We start from the raw sequence: 22,902 nt of genomic DNA on the forward strand, positions 1-22,902 counted from the left end.
CTATAGCTGGAGTTATCCTGTTAATACTTATTTTAATTGTCTTTGTCCTCATTGTCATTTTTTGTAATGATGAGTAGACGAACCGGCAGCAAAAAAATTACCAAATGACTTAGATGAACTTGGTGATCCCTTGTACACTGAAGTTGCTAAACCATCTCTTCCTCCTCTCCCCTCTCGTTTTGTCAACTCAGGTTATGCTTCCATAGATCTCCCTGGTAATGGCCACCCTTATCCCATGTCTGAACTATCTGGGGTCTCCTCGTGCAAGATCACCACCTCAGAGCTCACCTGATCACCCCAAGCCTGCCCAACTAACTTTACGTCCTGACTTTTTGCAGAATAACCGATGTATGCTTCAGCAGAAAATATAGACAGAAGCCACCTAATTTTGGTCTAAGACCAACTGGTAGTCTTCCCTTTTTGGATTCAAGTGACACCCTTTGACATGGATTCAGAGTTCAATATTTATGCTAAACCTTCAATAGAGCCTCCCCCGTCCCACCATATCGAGGTACCCCTGATCCAGAAGAGGGTATCTTTACAGAAGAAGGTTTTAATCCATCTCTATTTAAACAGTCTTCTATGGATAGTAACAAATTAGCTTTCATGGATACTATTCAGTATACAGTAACCCAAAGCCTCTGCAACGTTCCGACGGTCTGCTTCACGTTAAAGAGAAAAATATTCGCATCATTAAGGAACTTGGTATGGGACAATTTGGTGAAGTTGTTTTAGCGTACACAGTTGGATTGACTCTCCAACAATTAAAATTAAGTGAAAGTAATACTGATACAATTAGTCTAATGGTTGCTGTTAAAAAATTAAAATCTGACGCTGACGATAAATGCGAGAAGCATTCGAGAAAGAAGTCAAATTCATGGCTCGTCTTAAACACGAGAATGTTGTCCGTCTGCTTGGTGTATGTCTCTCTAGTAATGCTTTCATAATGATGGAATATATGGAGAGTGGTGATCTTAACCACTACCTCAGAGATAAAGATCTCATTACTGCCGAGTCTTACCCCCTGCCAGACAATGCTGTGACTGTCCCAGTACTTGTTTACATGTGTCTACAAATAGCAAGAGGTATGCACTATTTGGCGAGTTTGAGATTTATCCATCGTGACCTGGCAACAAGAAATATATAGTCGGGCAAGATTATAAGTGAAGATCGCTGACTTTGGCATGAGTCAAAATCTCTATTCCGATTTCTACTATCGTATCCAGGGTCGTGCTATACTACCAATACGTTGGATGGCTAATGAGTGGTTTTTATGGGCGGTTCTCTGAAAAGACAGATGTTTGGGCATTTGGAGTGTTAGTTTGGGAGATATTCACATTGTGTAAACAACAACCTATGAACACCTCTCTGATCAAGAAGTTATCGACGATGCCGTTCGTGGGGAGGGACGGATGCTCCTTAGTCAACCAGAACCTTGTCCCAATGAGGTATATCACGTTATGCTAAGATGTTGGAGTCATTCTCCTGATGACCGCGCGCTCCCTTTGAGGAAATTTATAATTTGCTTTCGAATATACATGCATATAATGAGATGTCTTGAATCTTAGTTAAATTTAATTATTTGTGTTATTAATTTTCCCTTTTTTCTTTGAAACTTTTATATGTTTGTTTGTTTGTGGTGCAATGTTTTTATTATAATAATATGCTCATCTCTGTAACTTTTTTTAACTAACGACTTAACAATCCGTTAATACATGTTCCTATTTCTATAATAATAAATATTAGAGCAGTTTTTTGAAGAAGAAATACGTTTATAGAAGGGGGCTGGTTTTCTGATTACTCGCTCTCAATATCCTCTAGGTGTAGACCTGAAAATGAATTTGCCCCTCCTTTGTTCAGAGTTAATTACTATTGTGCTGTACATTTTTCACACAGTGGAACATACTAGATTACTAAAAACCCTAACCACATACCTCAGTATTTACTAACTAAATATCTAATGTCTTAGATAATCTCTTTACTAGCATATAATATAACACAATTATAATAATTTTAGTGTTAACAATTTAATTAGTTTGTTATAGTATTCTAGTGGTACTCGACAACAGGTGGTTTTGGGAGTAGTTAGACCACAACTATGTAATACGCACTCCAGTTTATTTAACAATATAAACAAATAACCAGACCCTTAAGGTATTATTATAATACAAGTTGTAGTCTATAATACATTAATATACATAGCAATAGCAACGTAAAAAACCTACATATTATCAGTCATTGGCTATATCATTTATATACTCCTTAAAGTGTATAATTACCACAAACTATGATAGTACGATCTTCTGTGTGTGTAAAGATACATTGCGTACAAGACTTAACAGGAAGAGACATCAGTCAATGATAAATGCTACATTCCAAGAAGAGGAGGAGTCGTTTACTACATTCTTTAAGAAGCCTTTGAAAACTAGCTTTTTTTTGTTTGCAACATTGTCTCAACTAAACTAGCTGCTCTATTGGAATACTTGACTACACAAACTATTTCAAAAGATCAATAATTTCAAGGTATCCAGCTGGTAATATATGTATATATTTTTATATTGATTTCAGTAGCTTTGTCTCGTTTTAAACTAAATGTTGTTGTTGTTGGTTTACTTTCTGATCTATACCTTCTGATTACAGGTCAAGATGTTGACAGTCTTTACTGCTGTGTTCATACTATATTTAGTAACACTGCGTTGTGTCCAAAATCAAATAAGTAAAGTAGATCAATAATTTTCCTCATCATAATTCTGACTATCATCTCTTGTACATGTAGATCCAATTCAATACAACATATTTTATTCTGTCTCCTTTGATGGTTCTAACCTCACTAACACTAGTTCAGGATGTATAGTAATTGAATCTGGTGTTCGTTTGAGATGTTTAAATAATAATGGTAAACTAGTTGATGGAGACATTGGTCCAATGAACTCAATATCTGATAACCTGGGGAGAATTCTTGCTTTTAGTAGACACTCAGTAGATGGTATTGGAAGAAATTACATTTGTATTTGCTGTTGATGTATCAAGAGTAGTATCTATTTCTTTAACTCACCTAATGACTCCATTGGATTACCTATGATCAGTCTTTATGGTGAGGGTGAACAACCTCTTAGCTATGTCTTTGACAACAATGATGATCTCAGACAAAGTGACTCTCAACTGAGAAATGTCACTCTCAATATACAAAATTAATGATACATTTCAACTTGATTTTATCTTCAATACTAGTATAATTGACTGGTTATTAATAAGTGAAGTCAAGTTTTTATAATAGTAAGTTAATATAAAACTATTGATATATTATTAATACATTATCCTATATTAGACAATCCAATATCTCCTTCATTGGACCCTATTGTCTTCAGGATGGTCCCTCCCTAACTATGACCTTAGGACCAACAACATTCAGTCTTCAGTCAAATCTCCTGTACAGTAGTCAATTTTGGTTCTTTTTGAGTGGCAATGGCAATATAATGAGAGTATCATGAATCTCCTGATCGTTCACAAATATTAATAGGGAGATGCTACAAGAACCAGTATACTAACTATTATAAACTCAGATATAGTGATAACTGGAAATTATAGTTGTCAAGCAAAACATTCAACCAGCAGTATTAATGAAACTAGAAGATTCAACTATATTTAACAGGTATTTCAAACAGATGTTCATAATATTGTTGTCAAGTGTGAAATGAGACCTCTTGATTTATATCTAAAGCTATCAAAAGTGATGATAGCATCAACAGATTATAGTGATATATATTACTAATAGAATACTACTTACTATATTATATCACTGTTTTTATGCATGAGTACTCTCATATTGTGAACATTCCTCAGTTAGTGTGTAATGTTAATATATTGTCTAGTTCTTGATGATGTTTTACATGTATTACATGTGTATAGAGGCGGATCACTTTCGGCCGCCTCCCACAGGACAAACGTGCGAAAGAACGAACTTCTTTTTACCCTGCTACCATAAAGTATAATCCTTTACTTGTTTATTCTGATACCTTTGATAATTTCTTATCTTTACTGTGCGGAGCAACAAAGTTTATAAAAAAATATTTCGGGCACATGCGTAGGCGGACAACAATAATGTCAATTCGTACGAGTGGCAAAACTTTCTCACGATCAAGCAAACTGAGAAAGCTATGGCTGGCAGGATTGATTGATGACTGAACTACAACACCATAGCCAAACCATTTCTTTCAGCAAGGAGTTCACGTCTCCAAAGAGCAAAAGATCTGAATGGGTGTGGACATGAGTATTCGGACACACCTTCATCAATGATGGTCTAGCTCTATAATTATTCAACTGGTACGTTTATAGTCGTAATGGACACAACTGTCTTCTAATGGCTTTTGAAATGTAGAACTTTAGACATCAAATAATTTAGAGTTTGCATGCAGTGCGCTGTGGTGTTAGAGATGGTGTATCTCAGTGATGTATGCAAGTTGAATGCAATGCTTGTCATTTGAGACTGCAGTCAAAAACCATTAATACAAAAATTAACAGTTTTCACAAACATAATTAAAGTCTTTTCTCTTGGCAACAGTGTATAATACATTGACACAACTGCAATGGTACCACTGCAGGCAATTCGAACAATTCACCCAAGTGGTTGCCCTTGGATGAGCACAAGTTTTATGTAGGCAATTACTAACTAGAATAGAAACTATTAATGATAACTGGCCAATAAAATTCATTTCACCTCTAACACTTTTCTTCATTTCCTTAGATGTAGCTTTAAGAGTACAAGTGCCATAAGTGCCTAGATAGTAATAGCAATTTGTGACAAAAAACACTGACAAGTTAACATACCTGTTGATGAAGGTTCAGCAGTAGCTTTAGCACGTGTGAGACTACAAGTGCTATTAGTGCCTAGATAGTAATACCAACTTGTGACAGGAACACTGACAACTTAACATACCTGTTGTTGAGCTGTAGCTTTAGCACGAGTGAGACTACGAGTGCTATTAGTGCCTAGATAGTAATACCAATTGTGACAGGAACACTGACAACTTAACATACCTGTTGTTGAAGCTGTAGCTTTAGCACGAGTGAGACTACGAGTGCTATAAGTGCCTAGATAGTAATACCAATTTGTGACAGGAACACTGACAACTTAACATACCTGTTGTTGAAGCTGTAGCTTTAGCACGAGTGAGACTACGAGTGCTATAAGTGCCTAGATAGTAATACCAATTTGTGACAGGAACACTGACAACTTAACATACCTGTTGTTGAAGCTGTAGCTTTAGCACGAGTGAGACTACGAGTGCTATTAGTGCCTAGATAGTAATACCAATTTGTGACAGAAACACTGACAAGTTAACATACCTGTTGATGAAGGTTCAGCAGTAGCTTTAGCACGTGTGAGACTACAAGTGCTATCAGTGCCTAGATAGTAATACCAATTTGTGACAGGAACACTAACAACTTAACATACCTGTTGTTGAAGCAGTAGCTTTAGCACATGTGAGACTACGAGTGCTATTAGTGCCTAGATAGTAATACCAATTTGTGACAGAAACACTGACAAGTTAACATACCTGCTGATGAAGGTTCAGCAGTAGCTTTAGCACGTGTGAGACTACGAGTGCTATTAGTGCCTAGATAGTAATAACAATTTGTGACAGAAACACTGACAAGTTAACATACCTGTTGATGAAGGTTCAGCAGTAGCTTTAGCACGTGTGAGACTACGAGTGCTATTAGTGCCTAGATAGTAATACCAATTTGTGACAGGAACACTGACAACTTAACATACCTGTTGTTGAAGCTGTAGCTTTAGCACGAGTGAGACTACGAGTGCTATAAGTGCCTAGATAGTAATACCAATTTGTGACAGAAGCACTGACAAGTTAACATACCTGTTGATGAAGGTTCAGCAGTAGCTTTAGGACGTGTGAGACTACGAGTGCTATCAGTGCCTAGATAGTAATACCAATTTGTGACAGAAACACTGACAAGTTAATATATTGTACCTGTTAAAGAAGAAGGTTCGGCAACAGCTTCAGCACATGTGAGAGTAGTGGTAAATATATCAGAAAAAGTAGAGTGGTAAAAACCTACAAGTGCAACTTTCCAGTACATGATTATTTATATAATACCGTAAATCTGGAATATTTCATGTTGAAAAATATTCACGTATTAAATTTTTTCTTTGATTTATTTTCGTATATTCCATTGTTCCACCATATTGCACATGCGCATAAATTAATATTTGCTTAAATAATTTTTGTACATCATCACAAGTACAAAAAATTACGTAATGACGAAATTCTCCTGATTTACGGTACCTTCATTAGAAATGTTTCCCAGTGATTGATTATCTCCAAAGATAGGAAGAAGCAAGCTACATGTACCAGTGCATGTTGTATGGTGTTACTTGACACTCACAATGCTTACCATCATCAAAGCTAGAATGCAATTGAGAACCTCTTCTACATGTTGAAGACTTTTCAAGGGGTGCACTTCCTATTATTAATAATACTAACACAAAAGGTCCTTTTTCTTACGTTTATTCAATTTTTTAATCCTGGCTTGATCTAATGAGATATAAATGCGATTACATGTATTGGGATATCAACAATCTTACTTCTCTTCTCCTTTCGTTCATCCCTTTTTCTCAGTTCTTCCTGCTTCTTCCTTTCCTTTTCTTCTATAGCTCTGAGATTCTCTTCACTAGTCAAAACTTTTCCACTATGTTTTGGTGGTATAACTGGAAGCTTACAAAAGGGTACAGGTCTTTCTTCATTTATGACTTTTGAAAGAGTAGACGATCGTTGGAGATTGGCAGGGTGTTCAAATTGTTTTGGAGGAACATAGAGAAATGGAAGCATAGTATAGTCATTGCAAATACTCTTTTGAGACTGACAATTGAATACAGGTACCACTACTTGAAATGTATCGGGAGTGCAGGATGGATACATGTAAGGATTAAATGCAGGAACCAATGAATGTGTAGCCATATCACTGTTAACAAGTGTGATATCATGTGACAAAGGAGAACCTAGATTGGCCTCTGGATTAACATCATTAGATGACTGATGCATTTCTTTCCATGAATTGTAACGATTATCAGAATCTATATCATAACCTTCTTCAAATCTTCTCTGAAAACGTAACTCTTCTTCCTGTGTGAATTCAGGAACAGCAGATCTGCGTTGTTGCCGCACAGGGCTATACAGTGGTATAAACTTCAACCCAGTGCGCTGTGCAAGAGTACTGGTGGGTTGTATCTTTCACCAGTGGAACAATCATATCCCTCTTCAAGGGTAAATCCCTGTACACTTGAAACCAGCCTGAATATTTTTTAAAGTCATTGAATGCATCCATGCTTCACCAAACAATTTGGAAAACGTGAACCTGCTAACAACCTTCCCAGGATTGTCAGCCAAAAACTTCCGACACACTTCTTTCCAAGAGGTTTTTAATGGACCAAATGGGCCCTTATCTAGTGGTTGTGTGTTTCATGTGATGAATGAGGTGGTAGACAGAAAATTATCACTTTCTCCTCAGCAGCTTTACTGATAACTGAAGGATTGTAATGTGATGAGTGGCCATCTAGTAATAGGAGTAGAGGACGAGCAGCAGGAGCATGAGGCAAAAAGTGATGTACAAACCATAAATCAAATAATTCACTAGTTATCCACCCTGAATCTGAGAGACCATACATAGTCCCAGGGACCTCACCATCACACATTGCTGGTCTAAGACATTTCCTGTCAAACAGCACAAAAGGTGGCAAACAATATCCAGCAGCATTACAACAAGCAAGGACAGTCATCTGGTTTTTATTTCCCGTTGTTACTGCTCTCGGATGTTTGATACCTTTAGCCACTATGCCCTTTGGAAACTTTGGATTGAGAGGCATTCCCGTTTCGTCGCAATTAAATATCTGATTAGGTTTTGAAACAAGGTCATTATCCAGAACTGTCTGCTCTAGTAAATCAAAGTAATTACTTAATACATCAAGAGTGCATGCTGCTGCACGATTATTGGCAAGTTGCTCAGTGGTCCGAAGTGAAATTTCGGAATGCCGCTTCTTAAAACCTTCCCACCACCCACTGGACACTGTTACATTTTTGCCTTTTTTGGTTAACTGCAATTTGAACTAATGACAAGACTTCCTTTCTTGTTCGTGGGAATCCAATCTTTGCTGTTTCCAAAATAAAGGATACCAACTCTTCTTCTTCACTTTCTGTCAAATACCTTTGACCACTTTTACTACCACTTATTACCTTTCCGGACACGTGATCTTGTAGCGTAGATTTGGGTATTTGGTACTCCTCTGCTGCTTGTCTAATAGATATGCCATCTTTAACAGCACTGCATGCAAATTCTAAATCGCTTAATGTCCAAGTCCTATATTTTGTAGGCCGAGTAGAAGACAATGGAATAATAGATGTTGAGCAAAATATACGTTCACATAAGGGAAGTGTTTTGTCCTTTACGACTAGATAAAATAATTATAATAACACAAACATTGACAAGTTAACATACTTGTTGATGAAGAAGTAACTTTAGCATGAGTGAGACTATGAATGCTACTAGTATCTAGATAATAATTAATAGTAACATAAACACTAGTAAGTTAAACATACCTGTTAATGTATAACCTTCAGCCATAGCTTTAGAGAGTGACCACGTTAAGAGACCACGTTGACAGCAAAGGCTAGCAAAGGCCACAATGAGAGCAACAACCACGTTGAGAGCAAATGCCACAATGAGAGTGAACACGTTGAGAGTAAAGACCACAATGACGTTGAGAGCAAAGTTAAAGGTGAGAGAATGAGAGCAATAATGAGAGCAATAGCCAATTTGAGAGCAAAGTGCAAAACACGTTGAGCCACGTTGAGAGCACGCTACACTGATGAAGGTGTGTCCGAATACTCATGTCCACACCCATTCAGATCTTTTGCTCTTTGGAGACGTGAACTCCTTGCTGAAAGAAATGGTTTGGCTATGGTGTTGTAGTTCAGTCATCAATCAATCCTGCCAGCCATAGCTTTCTCAGTTTGCTTGATCGTGAGAAGAGTTTTGCCACTCGTACGAATTGACATTATTGTTGTCCGCCTACGCATGTGCCCGAAATATTTTTTATAAACTTTGTTGCTCCGCACAGTAAAGATAAGAAATTATCAAAGGTATCAGAATAAACAAGTAAAGGATTATACTTTATGGTAGCAGGGTAAAGAAGTTCGTTCTTTCGCACGTTTGTCCTGTGGGAGGCGGCCGAAAGTGATCCGCCCGATCTTGTGTAATTTACTCTACAGATAATAGGAACAGATATCTCACATGAAATATATAAAAATGTAGATATAGAACTTATAAATAAATAAAAATAATATATCATATTGAGATTAATAATGAAACAATATGTAATACCTAATGATAAACAGATCATTATTAAGTTATTTTCAATTAGTAAACCACACACAATCAGTAGCCGTCTACAATTGGGGGTTAAAATTTATCAATTATTAACTGTATAACAATGTAGTCAAGTTCTCATTTTATTTTCTGAATACAATATCATAAAACAATCAGTTTAATTGTTGCTATTTTTTCTTTCTCCTATATAGTTGGTCTAACCCCTTTATCATCATCTATCAATAGTACTATCAATGAGGCTGTTAGTTTGAGTTGTGAGTTAACTGGTTACCTGACTATGTCATCAGATATACAATGGATAAGAGACAATACTATACTAACTAATACTGGCAGTAAATATATGATCACTAACAAATTAGGCAGTGGTAATGCTATTAATAGCAGTGGTATGATGACACAGAGTATTATTAGTCAACTTACTATCTCAAACCTCAATCAATCAGACAGTGGATCTTACATATGTACTGTACCTGGTACAGGAATACAACAGACCATTACTGTGACAATAAGTAAGTCTATATATTACATAAAAAGTTTTCTAGTTAATTTATTTAAAGAATGTAGATTGTATCTTAAAATTGTACCTACCTTTGATACACTAGTGTATATAACAGCCTCAAAACAAAAATAATAGGATGTTAGAGGGAGAGAGAGAGAGAGAGAGAGAGAGAGAGAGAGAGAGAGAGAGAGAGAAAGAGAGAGACAGAGAAGGAAGTAAAAAGGAGAGAAGTCCATCTATTGTTTGCCTTGTGATTTAAGGGGGAGAGTAGCTATTGACTCAATCAGAAATGAGATCATGACATAATTACCACCTGATAATGTATGTATTGTAAATACTATAATGTACATATCAAAAGCATTCTATCAACTATAGTTTACCACACATATGTTATTGTAGTACTTATATGGATGTATAATAGGATGGATGGATAGATGGATCAATGAATGAATGGATGGAAAGATAGATGAATCGATGGTTGGATATACAGATGATGTGGGTGCTTGTTGTTACCATGGATACATGTATTGATTAACAATAAAAGAACAATGTTGTTAGAATCAGTTTACTTTCTATTTTGGCACTCTTTCTCTCCTATCTTATATCATTGTTTACACTCTTATAAAGCCTCACTATTTTACTGGAATGCAAGCCTCCCTGGAGTAGGAAGAAAACATGGCTTTTTGTGCTATTAAGTAATATTGTTACTGGTCTCTTTGGGAAGTCTCTATTAGGAGATAGAGGATATGGTTAATATCATTATTATGTTAGAAATATAACCAAATCAAGTCTTAATTCAATGAAATTTTATGCTACCTTTCAAAATAAAAGTTGATTATAATGGATTAAATTGGGTTGACGTTTTTGGTAACACTACCCAATTGATACCATGTTTTAAACCATTACAACTACATATATGGACATATATATGTCCATATATGTAGTTGTATGTGCACATGTTAGAGTTGATATTTGGACAATACACAGAAGAGTATTTGATGTTACTAATCTTATTATAAATCAGTATATTTTAAGAGATTATTGACTATTCTAAAGAGAGTTAGCTGAGACTAAATCTTATGATCAAATCTTAAGCAAATCTAATAGCAGTTTATTATGACATGTCAAATTCTAGGAGATGTTATATGATCATATGTTCCAACTATGTCATGTAACTTAGATCAGTATCTTTCTGTTGTATTGACGCTGGCAAGTCCCTTTACTACTAGAAAATCTATAATGATGGTTGTTTTTGTGAGTCTTCTTTCTCAACAATCAAATTTGGTGTTGTGTTTACATTATGATGTCACTGTAAAGTCTTAAATATTATGGTTATGTGTTTATAACACTTCTATGTGATTTCAGTAATGATGTAACATTCATTCTATGTAATGGATGACTCCCTATTATATTACCTTGAAAGTTAACTCAAATAGACTGTACAGATGGATGGATGATTGGATGAATGGATGGACAGGTGTTTGGATTAATGGATCTATAGATGGATTAATGGTAGACAAGACAATTATGAAATGTGTCACAGAAAAAAAAAACTAACACAGTCAAGTTTCAATGTTATTGCTGTTCAGTAATTATATTTGTTTGTTTTCATAGATGTTGTGAATGTAATATACTCATATAGCTTGGCTACTTTATATTTTAACATACCATACACACACATATTATGATAATGTTTATGGTTTAACTGCCTCCTGTACTCTTAGAACTCTACTAGTTACATCAATGATAATTGTTAACTTATGTTTGATGTGGAATGACTATAGTAGTAAAAATAATTATGGTTAACAGTAATACATATAATATAGAGCCGTATGAAGGAACAAAGCTTAAAACATTTTTGTGGTTTTCTTTAGTTGTATGAGTGATCTATAGTGTAAAATGCTATTTTAATGCCCTTGTCACAAACATGTCACAGTTATATGGTTATATCTATAGTTTTGACTCTTATGAGTGAAATGTTGACTTTACAAGATATACACAGGTTTTGGTAATTTGTTCTGACTATGTCATAAATGTCTAGGTATCAGAATACCTATAGGAAGATCCTATGCTTTCCATAATCAATAGTCCCATATTTTTATGGAATAATACAAAATGGGACTGTGGGATTCCGTGGGACTTCTGATGACAAATCTGAACAACGATGGACTACATTGTCTTTTGTTGTTTGACATCATGTTGTTGTCATTTTCATTTCTATTACATTATTAATATTAATTTTATTACTGTTTACTCAATTTTCTGTATTTATGCCGTAACCAATTTAATTTAAAATACATATATTTCTTTACTGATTGGCTAAGAGTACATGTATACTTTTCCTGTACACATGTACATGCACATGAGAGACATGTGTACATATACATCATGTACATGTGCCCACAACATATACATAAAAACATATACATCATGTACATGTGCCCACAACATATACATAAAAACATAACATCATGTACATGTGCCCACAACATATACATAAAAACATGTGCATCATGTACATGCGCTGCAACATAATACATATACATGATAAACACACATGTACATGCACATGATGTACATGTGATAGTAAAGATACCATATTTCTTGACATGTGTTTATTCATGTAATTTCGCAAATTGAGATTGACAAGGTTTATATGTTCGTAACTTGTACGCGACATTGTTTCATTTTGTGTTTAAATACTGTGCACATTGTCTCTATAGAGTGTCATAATTTAATAAGACATTAATACTATACTCTAGACCCTAAACCTTAAGCCTCGGAACCTATGTATGTATTAATTTCACATTATAGTATGGTATTCCTTACTGTGTAGTAGGATAGATACTAACTAGGTATGTCAAAACTTTATTGACTATTTTTTAGTCCCTACTGTAGAATCTGTTTCTACAACTATGGTAACTACAATAACCACGCCCACTATGACTGATACCTCAAGTTCAGCAACAATGATATCAAGTAACTCATGATAAAATATATTAGTCATATGATAGGTCACATGATAGTTTTGTTATGATACTAATGTTAAAGACTGTACAGTTGTATAATAGAAATGGGACAACCAGTCTTATCAATTGCTATAGCTCTCATTATGTAGATAATTAACTTGTTGGTTGCTCCAGTGCATATTAGCATTTATGATTTCCTAGAATATTATTGTTTAAATGCAATGGGCACATTACAAAGAGAATATTATGTATGAATGTATGTACCAGAGTATATAGATGTTGTTGTCCCAAGTAGTTATAGATAGATATTAACTGAGTGTGTCAAGACTGTACTAACTATCTTTTTAGTCCTTACTGTAGACTCTACTTTTACAACTATGGTAATTAGAATAGCCACGCCCACTATGACTGATGCCTTAATCTCAGTATCAACGACATCAAGTAATTCAAAATAAAACAAATTAGTCACATCTCACATGATAGTTTTATTTTGTTACTTGGTTTACTAATACTAAAGACTATATAGTTATATAGTACAATTGAAGTGGGACAACTAATCTTTATCAATTGCTATAGCTCACATTATATTTAGATGGCTAACTTGCTGGTTGCTCTAGTGCATATTAGCATTTACAATGTCCTAGTTTGATGTGTTTAAATGCAATAGTCAGTCACATTAGAATATTACAGTAAATAAATGAATGAACCAAAATATTTTGTTGTCCCAAATAACAATAGGACTGCTTGTTAGTGTTGGTACTAAGTGTTGTTGTTATATTGTGACTGTCAGTAGCTGTCTATAGTAACTAGATTATAATAACAATGTCATATTATAGTTTTAAAAGATATTATAAACACTTCTTTGTACTTTTATGATTTAATTTACATTTATAAGTAAATTGTATATTAGGAATAGTAAATGATAAAGGTGTGTATAGGGGCTTGGCTACATACTCAATTTATATAGGGTATATATTATATTATTGTTAATGTAATAAAACAATTAATAAGTCTATAGAACTTTACACCTTTATATTTGTCCTGTTGTCTGTCTGTAAATTATTTTTTCAGGTGTGATAGTTAATTATTCCATTAATTAGTGGACACAAAAATTGTGAAGATAATAAGTTAAATGATAATATTAAAAATTAAAATTCAAATTAAGTAGTCATTTTATCTTTCATTCTCTATTAGATCCTTCCACTGTAACTTCATTGTCACCTCAAACCACATCAACATTTATACCAACTAATCCTTCTATTAGTTCCTCATCTAGCCCCAATTTATTACCAATCATAATAGGCATCGTAATTGCCTTCATAATCATCCTAGCAGTGGTTATTGTCATATTTATTGTCATAGTCTTGTGCCTATATAGAAGAAAATCCTACATTCCACCCACCAGCCCTAACTCCAAGGAACTAGTGCAGCCTGAAGTCTATTATTCATCTATTAACAAAACAGTTGACTCTAACTCAAAAAACTCCAATCATCGCTCCGTACTCTGAAACTGAGTTTATATCAACTGAAAATTTGGTTTAACAACAGTTATTCAAAATGTTAAGCAAAGTAATTCAATGGATAACATGTATCAGGAGATACCAGATCCTCCTCCACCACGCCCAATTCGATCAAAAACAAAAATGCCATCCTAGTAGAGAATGCACTATATTCATCAGCCGATCAGCTAAACAATATTAACGCTGCTGTGTCCAATCCTCCATTGAATTCAACTGACTTTGGCGGTTCAGCTTTTAATATCTATGCAGAACCAAACAAGGTACTTCCTCCACCTATACCGGACTTTAGAGCCTCTCCTTCGATGTATAGTATAGATCTAAACCCATCTCATTTCCGATCACAAGAACTCTTATCACAAGAGGACTCCTCTTCACTGCACCCATTCTCATCTGTTTATGCCGATCCTTTGCCCATCCTTAGATCAGATGTGTTAGAAGTCACTGAACAAAATATTAGTGAAATCAAAGAGCTTGGTGTTGGTCAGTTTGGTACAGTCATACTTGCAAGCACAATCGGTTTGAGTCTCAAAGATTTGGGTCTCGGGAATGTGAATACCAGTGTGAGTATTTTAGTGGCTGTAAAAAAGCTGCATTATGATGCAGATGCTTACGAGAGAGAAGCCTTTGAGAAAGAAATCAAATTCATGTCTCGTCTGAAGCATGAAAATGTCGTACATATTCTGGGAGTGTGTCTGAATACAAACGCTTTCATTATGATGGAATATATGGAGAATGGAGACCTCAATCAATACATACAAAAATTTGAGTTCTCTCCAGACTGTGAAACATCTGAGACAGATAAATTTATAAATGTTGGTGTTCTCATATACATGTCACTTCAGATCGCTAGTGGAATGCGGTATTTAGCCTCAATGAATTTTGTACATAGAGATCTTGCTACTCGAAATTGTCTAGTCGGTCAAAAATTTATTGTAAAGATAGCAGACTTTGGTATGAGTCGACAGTTGTATGATAATTCATACTACAGAATTCGTGGAAAAGCCATGTTACCGATACGTTGGATGGCCAAGGAGTGTTTCTATGGACGATTCTCTGAGAAAACAGATGTGTGGGCATTTGGTGTCGTTATGTGGGAAATATTTACACTCTGTAAGCAACAACCATACGAACATTTATCAGATCAGGAAGTCATTGATGACGCTGTCCGTGGGGGGAGAACAGGTCTCTTTTGCAACAGCCTCATCCATGCCCTGACGAGGTCTATCAAGTTATGGTCAGATGTTGGGCACCACATTCAGAGGAGAGAGCAACTTTTGAAGAAATTCATGGTTTATTAGCTCAAATACATGCTTATAGTGATATGGCATAATGTTTTTTACATACTAATAATGTTTTTATAATGTATTAATAATTTAGTTCAATAATGTTTTATCAAAAACAAAATTTTAAATATTAATTATATATACTTGGTATGTCCACAATCTTATTGTATTAATGTAAAAGTTAATTTTTTTATGCATATATATAATTATATAATTCTGTTAACAGTTAGCATAAATTTTTATGGCGTTACTATCTTCGGAATATCTCCAGCCGCACCTTTATTTTGTATGGCTTTCTTGTTGTAGTTCTACCCTCCCACAAAGGGAAGTTAATGCACCTTCTGTGGTCTGCTCTGTTGCTCGAATGTGTTTTTTTAACTTCAAAAGAATTTGCTTTCTCTCGAGACGTGATATCTGTTACTAACTGGTCACTGACTAACTAGTTAACGTGAAGGACGTAGCAGTCTCTTTATCGGTGAGTATTGCTAATACTAGATTGTATAGTTTGTTCTAGAACGTACAATAACATAGTTTGTGCAACCAACGTAATTAGTGAAAATAAGAATAACACTTTATAATTGTAGGTGTGTAGTATTCCTTTTAGTAATTTCATTCAATAATAATTATCTACTGAAGATTATAAGTTTACTTGTTAAATATAAATGATGTGTGTGTTTTTGATTTAAAATTAGCTGTCTATAATCAAAGTAATATTATTATATTTTATATTGTAATAACCAGCTTACATTGAAAGTTTCCTATACATTATCCCCCTATATTATGTATTCATCAGTTTTAATTTTCTTATTGATCCTGAATTCTAACTTTTAAGAAATTGTATTTTATATTTCAGTACCATATTGAATTGAGTTAAGGTATCACTCTTTCTCTTAATATATAGTAGAAAGTTACGTTGTTTGAAAGTTCTTTTCTACATAGATAGAACCATAGTAAACAATACTAAATATAGTTGTCTTTGTTTGTAATTGTACAGTAAGAAGTACTTGTGAATAACCTTATTTAGAGAGACTGTAATGTCCCTTCTTAGTTAGAAGTACTTTGTCTATGACTTGAAATGAAGTCATATCAATGTTGACATATTGTCTGCTGACTAGATAAGGAAATGATTTCTTAATATTTATATTATAACTCATGATTTAACTACACTGCTTTGTGTAAAAATTCTATAATGACTGGTCTACATAAACACATTTAGAGTGTTATGTAATTTGAACTCTGCTTCATTCAATAGTCTGATAAGTGTTCTGTCAACAAAATGTTAGATCATATAATATTATACTGAAAGATATAGTACTTAATGTGTTAATAATATAGTATTATATTTAGACAATAGTCTTGCTCAAAGACAATGTGGTGATTTGATTTATGACAAGTGTACATAGCATATTATGAGAACAATTATTAACAGTGAGTAGGAGTTTTACCGATAAGACTTGTTATAAATTAAATCATACTTTTTCTATTAGTTTCATTATCAATGTTGTTAACTTTTGTAAATTTTAGTAGATAATTGTTTATCTCTATTAGTGTGTGTGTGTGTGTGTATGTGTAGCACTACTTCTGCTCACGTGTAATTTTATAAATTACACAGTAATAATTGTTACTCTATTAAAAAATAACTATTGGGAATTAACAAATAATATCAGATTGTGGTTAGCCTAATCAATTCTGTAACAACTTACTATAGTACATGTATTAATAACTGGAGAGCATATGATGACTATATTTGGTATTTAGATCAACTTATGAGTAGATATGATTATTATCACTAGTACAATACTATATGTGTATATGTCATATAGTCAGTACCAATTTTACTATTGTTAAGTATTGTATGTATAATGTATTATATTAATAAGTAGTATATGTCACTAATAACTATTACTATAATGTTATGATATGCTTAGTGATAATATACATACTGTTTTGTATGTGTTAATGTGGTGTGGTATATAACACATATACTGTTTTGTATGTGTTAATGTGGTGTAAAATAATGATCTGTCAACAAGTTCGAAGTATGTGAAAGGTATGCCATGAAAATGTATGGAGTTTTCTAGTTTGGTACTTTCTCGTAGTGCTAGAGAGCCAATTTTTTTATATAAAATGTGCATTTGCAAGATAAATCGACTGTGCAAGTTTCATGTCGATAGCACGTAAAACGGCAAAGTTATTCACATGTCTGGGTGGCTCTTTCTCAACTTGGACATGGTATAGTAAACCATTTGTTCATAAGATATCATATTTTGTAAAGAATCTATTAATACTGTACTACAGTTTATATATACAACACTTTGTAATATAATTTACATATGCACCCCTATGTAATATAATTTATGTATGCACCCCTATGTAATATATACACCATTATATATATAATTTATATATGCACCCTATGTAATATAATTTATATATACACCATTATGTAATATAGTTTATATATATCGTTATGTAATATAGTTTATATATATATACCATTATGTATATAGTATATATATACACCTTTATGTAATATAGTTTATATATATTCATTATGTAATAGTTTTTATATATACCATTAAATAATATAGTTATATATACACCATTATGTAATATAGTATATATATATATATACATACCACGTGTCCCAAAGGACCACTACATGTCAGGTAACAAAAACAATTGGATTTAATTTTTACATTACATTAAAGTGATAAGACCTACTGTATTAAGACTATTATCAGATTAAGTCATTATTACTTTGAATTAAAATTTATACTCCAGAAAATTTAACAATATATATATATTTGATGTCTTCAGTTTGTGTGTATCATAAAATTTGTGAAATAGACTGTTCTTCTCTAGAAACAAACATTATTAATAATTATTATATATTTATATTAATTCCATTTACCATTTTTTGTATCAAGTAATCATAATTATAGATGATTATAAAATTTCTTCTTCTTTTACTACAGGTCAACATGTATCTAAACTGTCACTTCTTGTCTGTTATATTATACTATTTTATCACGTATCATCACAAACTCAGATTGGTTAGTAAAATAGTTATTACATATTGTTCTAGTATCTTACTCTATAGATCCAATTCGATACAACATATTTTATGCTGTCTCCTTTGATGGTTCTAACCTCACTAACACTAGTTCAGGATGTGTAACAACTTTAATAGGTTTGAGATGTCTGCATGGTAATGGTAAACTAGTTGATGAAGACATTGGTCCAATGTACTCAATATCTGATAACCTGGGAGAATTCTTTGCTTTTAGTAGATACTCAGTAGATGGTATTGGAAGAATTACCTTTAACTTTCAAACTGTTACTCCTGTATCAAGAGCAGTTATCTATTTCTTTAACTCACCTAATAACTCCATTGGACTACCTATGATCAGTCTTTATGGTGTGGGTAGTCAACCTCTTAACTACACCTTTGACAACAATGATGATCTCAGACAAAGTGACTCTCAACTGAGAAATGTCACTCTCAATATACAACAATTAAGTAGTATAGTTCGACTTGATTTTATCTTCAATACTAGTATAATTGACTGGTTATTAATAAGTGAAGTCAAGTTTTATAATGGTAAGTTAATATATAAACTATTGATATATTATTAATACATTATCATATACTAGATACTCCAATATCTCCCTCATTCGACGCCATTGTCTTCCAGAATAGTCCCTCCACTAACTGTGATCATAGGACCAGACAATATTCAGTCTTCAGTCAATATCTCCTGTACAGTAGTCAATGTTGGTTCCTTTGAATGGCAGTGGCAATATAATGGAATGTGTTAGATCTTCCTGATCATTCACAAATATTAATAGGAGATGCTACAAGAACCAGTATATTAACTATTAATCAACTCAGATATACTGATGCTGGGAGTTATACTTGTATTGCAAAGTATTCACTAGGAACAGTAAACAATGCAAGTACAATATTATTAGGTAAGAAATAGTAATACCACTATTCTTATTAATTATTTATAAGCAGAATTTATTATATACACAATAATAAAGCTTCATAATCTCATTGATATTATTATCTGTTAATAGAATAGCATGTAAACTGACACATATGCACACTATGAATGAATACATAATAAGTACAAACCTCTTGTTATGGCTGATAAAACCCACTCAAATGCGTGTAGTATTTTACATCACTTGAACCAGTACTATCAAATAATTTTAGGACACAGTTGTAATTTTGTTAAATAAATAATTTTAGATGAAGTTATTCTTTTTACTTTTTAATTAGTTACTCAACCAGTTTCTCAACTAACCTCATCAAGTACTATAATTTCTTCATCCACAATAGTCACTAACCTCCCATCAATATCCAGTACTTCATCAGTTACTAGTTCTAGTATATTATCATCATCATCACAGACTCCAGCCCTCCTCCTTCTTCCTCTAATATTGCTATAATAGGAGGCATTGCAGGGGCTATAATCATCATTATTATATTACTTGTCGTTGTTATGGTGATATTAATTTATGTTGTCATCATTTGCAAACGGAAACAAAAACCTGTCAGTGATTTGCGTAGCAGAGGAAGCATCAAGTACACCATTAGTCGAGACAAGGAGCTGGAAGTTTCTCAGAATCAACAACGAAATGATTATGCTTTTTGCTAAGATAGAAGATGAAAATGAACTGACATATTCTGTTGTTGTGAAAGACAAAGAAGAACCACCTGCTATACCACCTCAAATTTTTTGTCAACGAGTATGATCATATTACACCCCAAAAAAGATCCTATATCATTTGATTTAGAATGGCGGAAATCTGCTCCACCAAAATTAGCTAAACTCAGTAACTTGAACGGATATAAGTTAGTAGATAACCCCTATGTTTTCAGAGACCACCGATAGCCCTGTAAATGGTTACTCATCTCTACCTATGCCTGTTTATTCTGAGGCAGTTGATCATCCAACTGCTAATGGCTCACCTATCTACAACCAAGCAAAGACTCCAGATGATATTTACTCTGAACCTCAATGGAAAAAGGAACAGAACCCATTTGAATTCAATCTGGATAATCCTATCTATGAAGATGCTGATAACGATCAGCCTTTTTCATTCGTACAATCTGATCTTTATAGCGAAGGTGCCATATATGCTGAGCCTCAAAAACTCCTTAATCCACTCCTTAACGTCACTCAAGATAACATCAATGAAATAAAACAACTTGGTATTGGACAGTTTTGGAGAGGTTGTCTTAGCTGAGACTGTAGGTCTCAGTCTTAAAGACTTACAAATGAGTCCTTCAGATGACGATAAGTCAGTGTTTTTGTTCAAGTTGCCGTTAAGAAGATGAAAGAAGATAGTGACCCAAAATCATGGGAAGCTTTTGATAAAGAAGTCAAATTTATGTCTCAACTAAATCATGTCAATGTCATTCGTCTTTTAGCTGTTAGTCACTCTAGTTGTACAGAACATTTCATAGTAATGGAATACATGGAGAATGGAGATCTTAACCAGTTTCTGCTGAAATCATCATTTTTGTAGCCAACACCCTCCACTTTCACCTAATCAACTATCACCTCAAATTCTTCTCTCTATGTGTATTCAAATTGCCAATGGAATGACTTACCTTGCCTCTAATAACTACATTCATAGAGATCTTGCTAGTCGTAATTGTTTAGTAGGTCAGAACTATGTGATTAAAATTGGTGATTTTGGTTTAAGTCGTAATTTGTATGACTCTGTTTACTATCGTGTGAAAGGCAAAGCAAAGATGCCAATCCGATGGATGTCAACGGAATGCTTTTACGGAAAATTCTCAGAGAAATCAGATGTTTGGGCATACGGCATAACAGTATGGGAGATTTACACAATGGGACGAGAGCCACCATATGCAACGCTCTTAGATCAGGAGATTATTGAAGATGCATTAAAGGGTCCCCATCGTATGCTGTTACCAAGGCCTCCTGGATGTCCTCAAGGAGTTTTACACTGTGATACGAAAATGTTGTTTGGGAAGCAAGCCGGATGAACGAGCTCATTTTAATGAGATATACTGTCAGTTAGTTGAAATTGAGAAGACATTAGATAATTAAATTTCAATATGTAATGGCATTGTTTTTTCTTATTGTTAATAATGTTGTTTACACTTTTAACACTGTATCAATTTGTCTTGTTATTGTTTAATAGTTGTCAATATAATGGATTTGTATATGTGTGTTCATTGTGTTTATAATATAATATTCTTAGTTTTATTATTTCAACAAGCTATTAAACTCAATTTATATATTTAATTGATCTAGCTACCTTATTTACAACAACTACTGGACTTCTCTTGCCACTATAATAATAAATAGCTATATGGTTATTATGATACTTAATTAAAAGAGTCTAAAGAAAGTTTATTCATTAATAATCTTTTGTATATGTTGTGTATGTACACAGAACTCATATAGATATTGTTACTTCTTTAACAATCACAGTAAGTGCAAGCTTGCAGCATAAGGTCATCTTTTGAATGAACTGCTGTAGTAATACATCATCTACTGATACTAGCATAAACCTTATGTATTTGTGTCTAATAATAAAGCAGTCATATATCTTCAAGAGCTATATATTAATCTCACTGCACTTATTTGTAAGCTATTTTGAAGTAGCAAAATGCAGATTTTTCATTTTACTGTCATAACCTGTTTTATTATTAGCAGAATCTTCTTGGCTATAAGATCATTAAGTAGCTATAAATAAACTTTAGATAGTATCAGCCATTATTCCTTTAGGTCCTCTTCAATACAACATATTTCAAGCAGTCCTCCTTTTTTTTTTGATGGTTCCACTCTCACTAACACTAGTTCAGGATGCACTGTACGGTCTAATGTTCGCTTACAATGTATAAATGGTAAACTAAATAATGGAGACATTGGTCCATTGAACTCAATATCTGGTAACCTGGGAGAACTCTTTGCTTTTAGTCGGCAATCAGGAGACAATACTGGAAGAATTACATTCACCATTTGCAGTTGATGTTTCTATATCAAGAGCAGTTATCTATTTCTTTAACTCACCTAATGACTCCCTTGGATTAGCCTATGATCAGTCATTATGGTGTGGGTAGTCACCTCTTAGCTATGTCTTTGACAACAATGATGATCTCAGACAAAGCGACTCTCAACTGAGAAATGTCACTCTCAATATACAACAATTAACTACTGTATTCAACTTGATTTTAT

The 22,902-nt window shown here is 33.6% G+C and overlaps 1 protein-coding gene across 1 annotated transcript; it reads left to right on the forward strand.

The window, feature by feature from the left end:
• Positions 1–844: 844 nt before the first annotated feature.
• Positions 845–21,730, forward strand: LOC121392733 (class II receptor tyrosine kinase-like; the record flags this gene model as incomplete). Its single annotated transcript, XM_041523829.1, has 5 exons — positions 845–1,085; positions 8,681–8,794; positions 14,469–15,560; positions 20,568–20,816; positions 21,635–21,730. Coding segments are annotated over exons 1-5 (1,792 nt in total), but the record flags the coding sequence as incomplete, so codon positions are not given.
• Between the last annotated feature and the right edge of the window lie 1,172 nt (positions 21,731–22,902).

The sequence above is a fragment of the Gigantopelta aegis genome, unplaced genomic scaffold (assembly GCF_016097555.1).
Source record: "Gigantopelta aegis isolate Gae_Host unplaced genomic scaffold, Gae_host_genome ctg4387_pilon_pilon, whole genome shotgun sequence".
Lineage (NCBI taxonomy): Eukaryota > Metazoa > Mollusca > Gastropoda > Neomphalida > Peltospiridae > Gigantopelta > Gigantopelta aegis.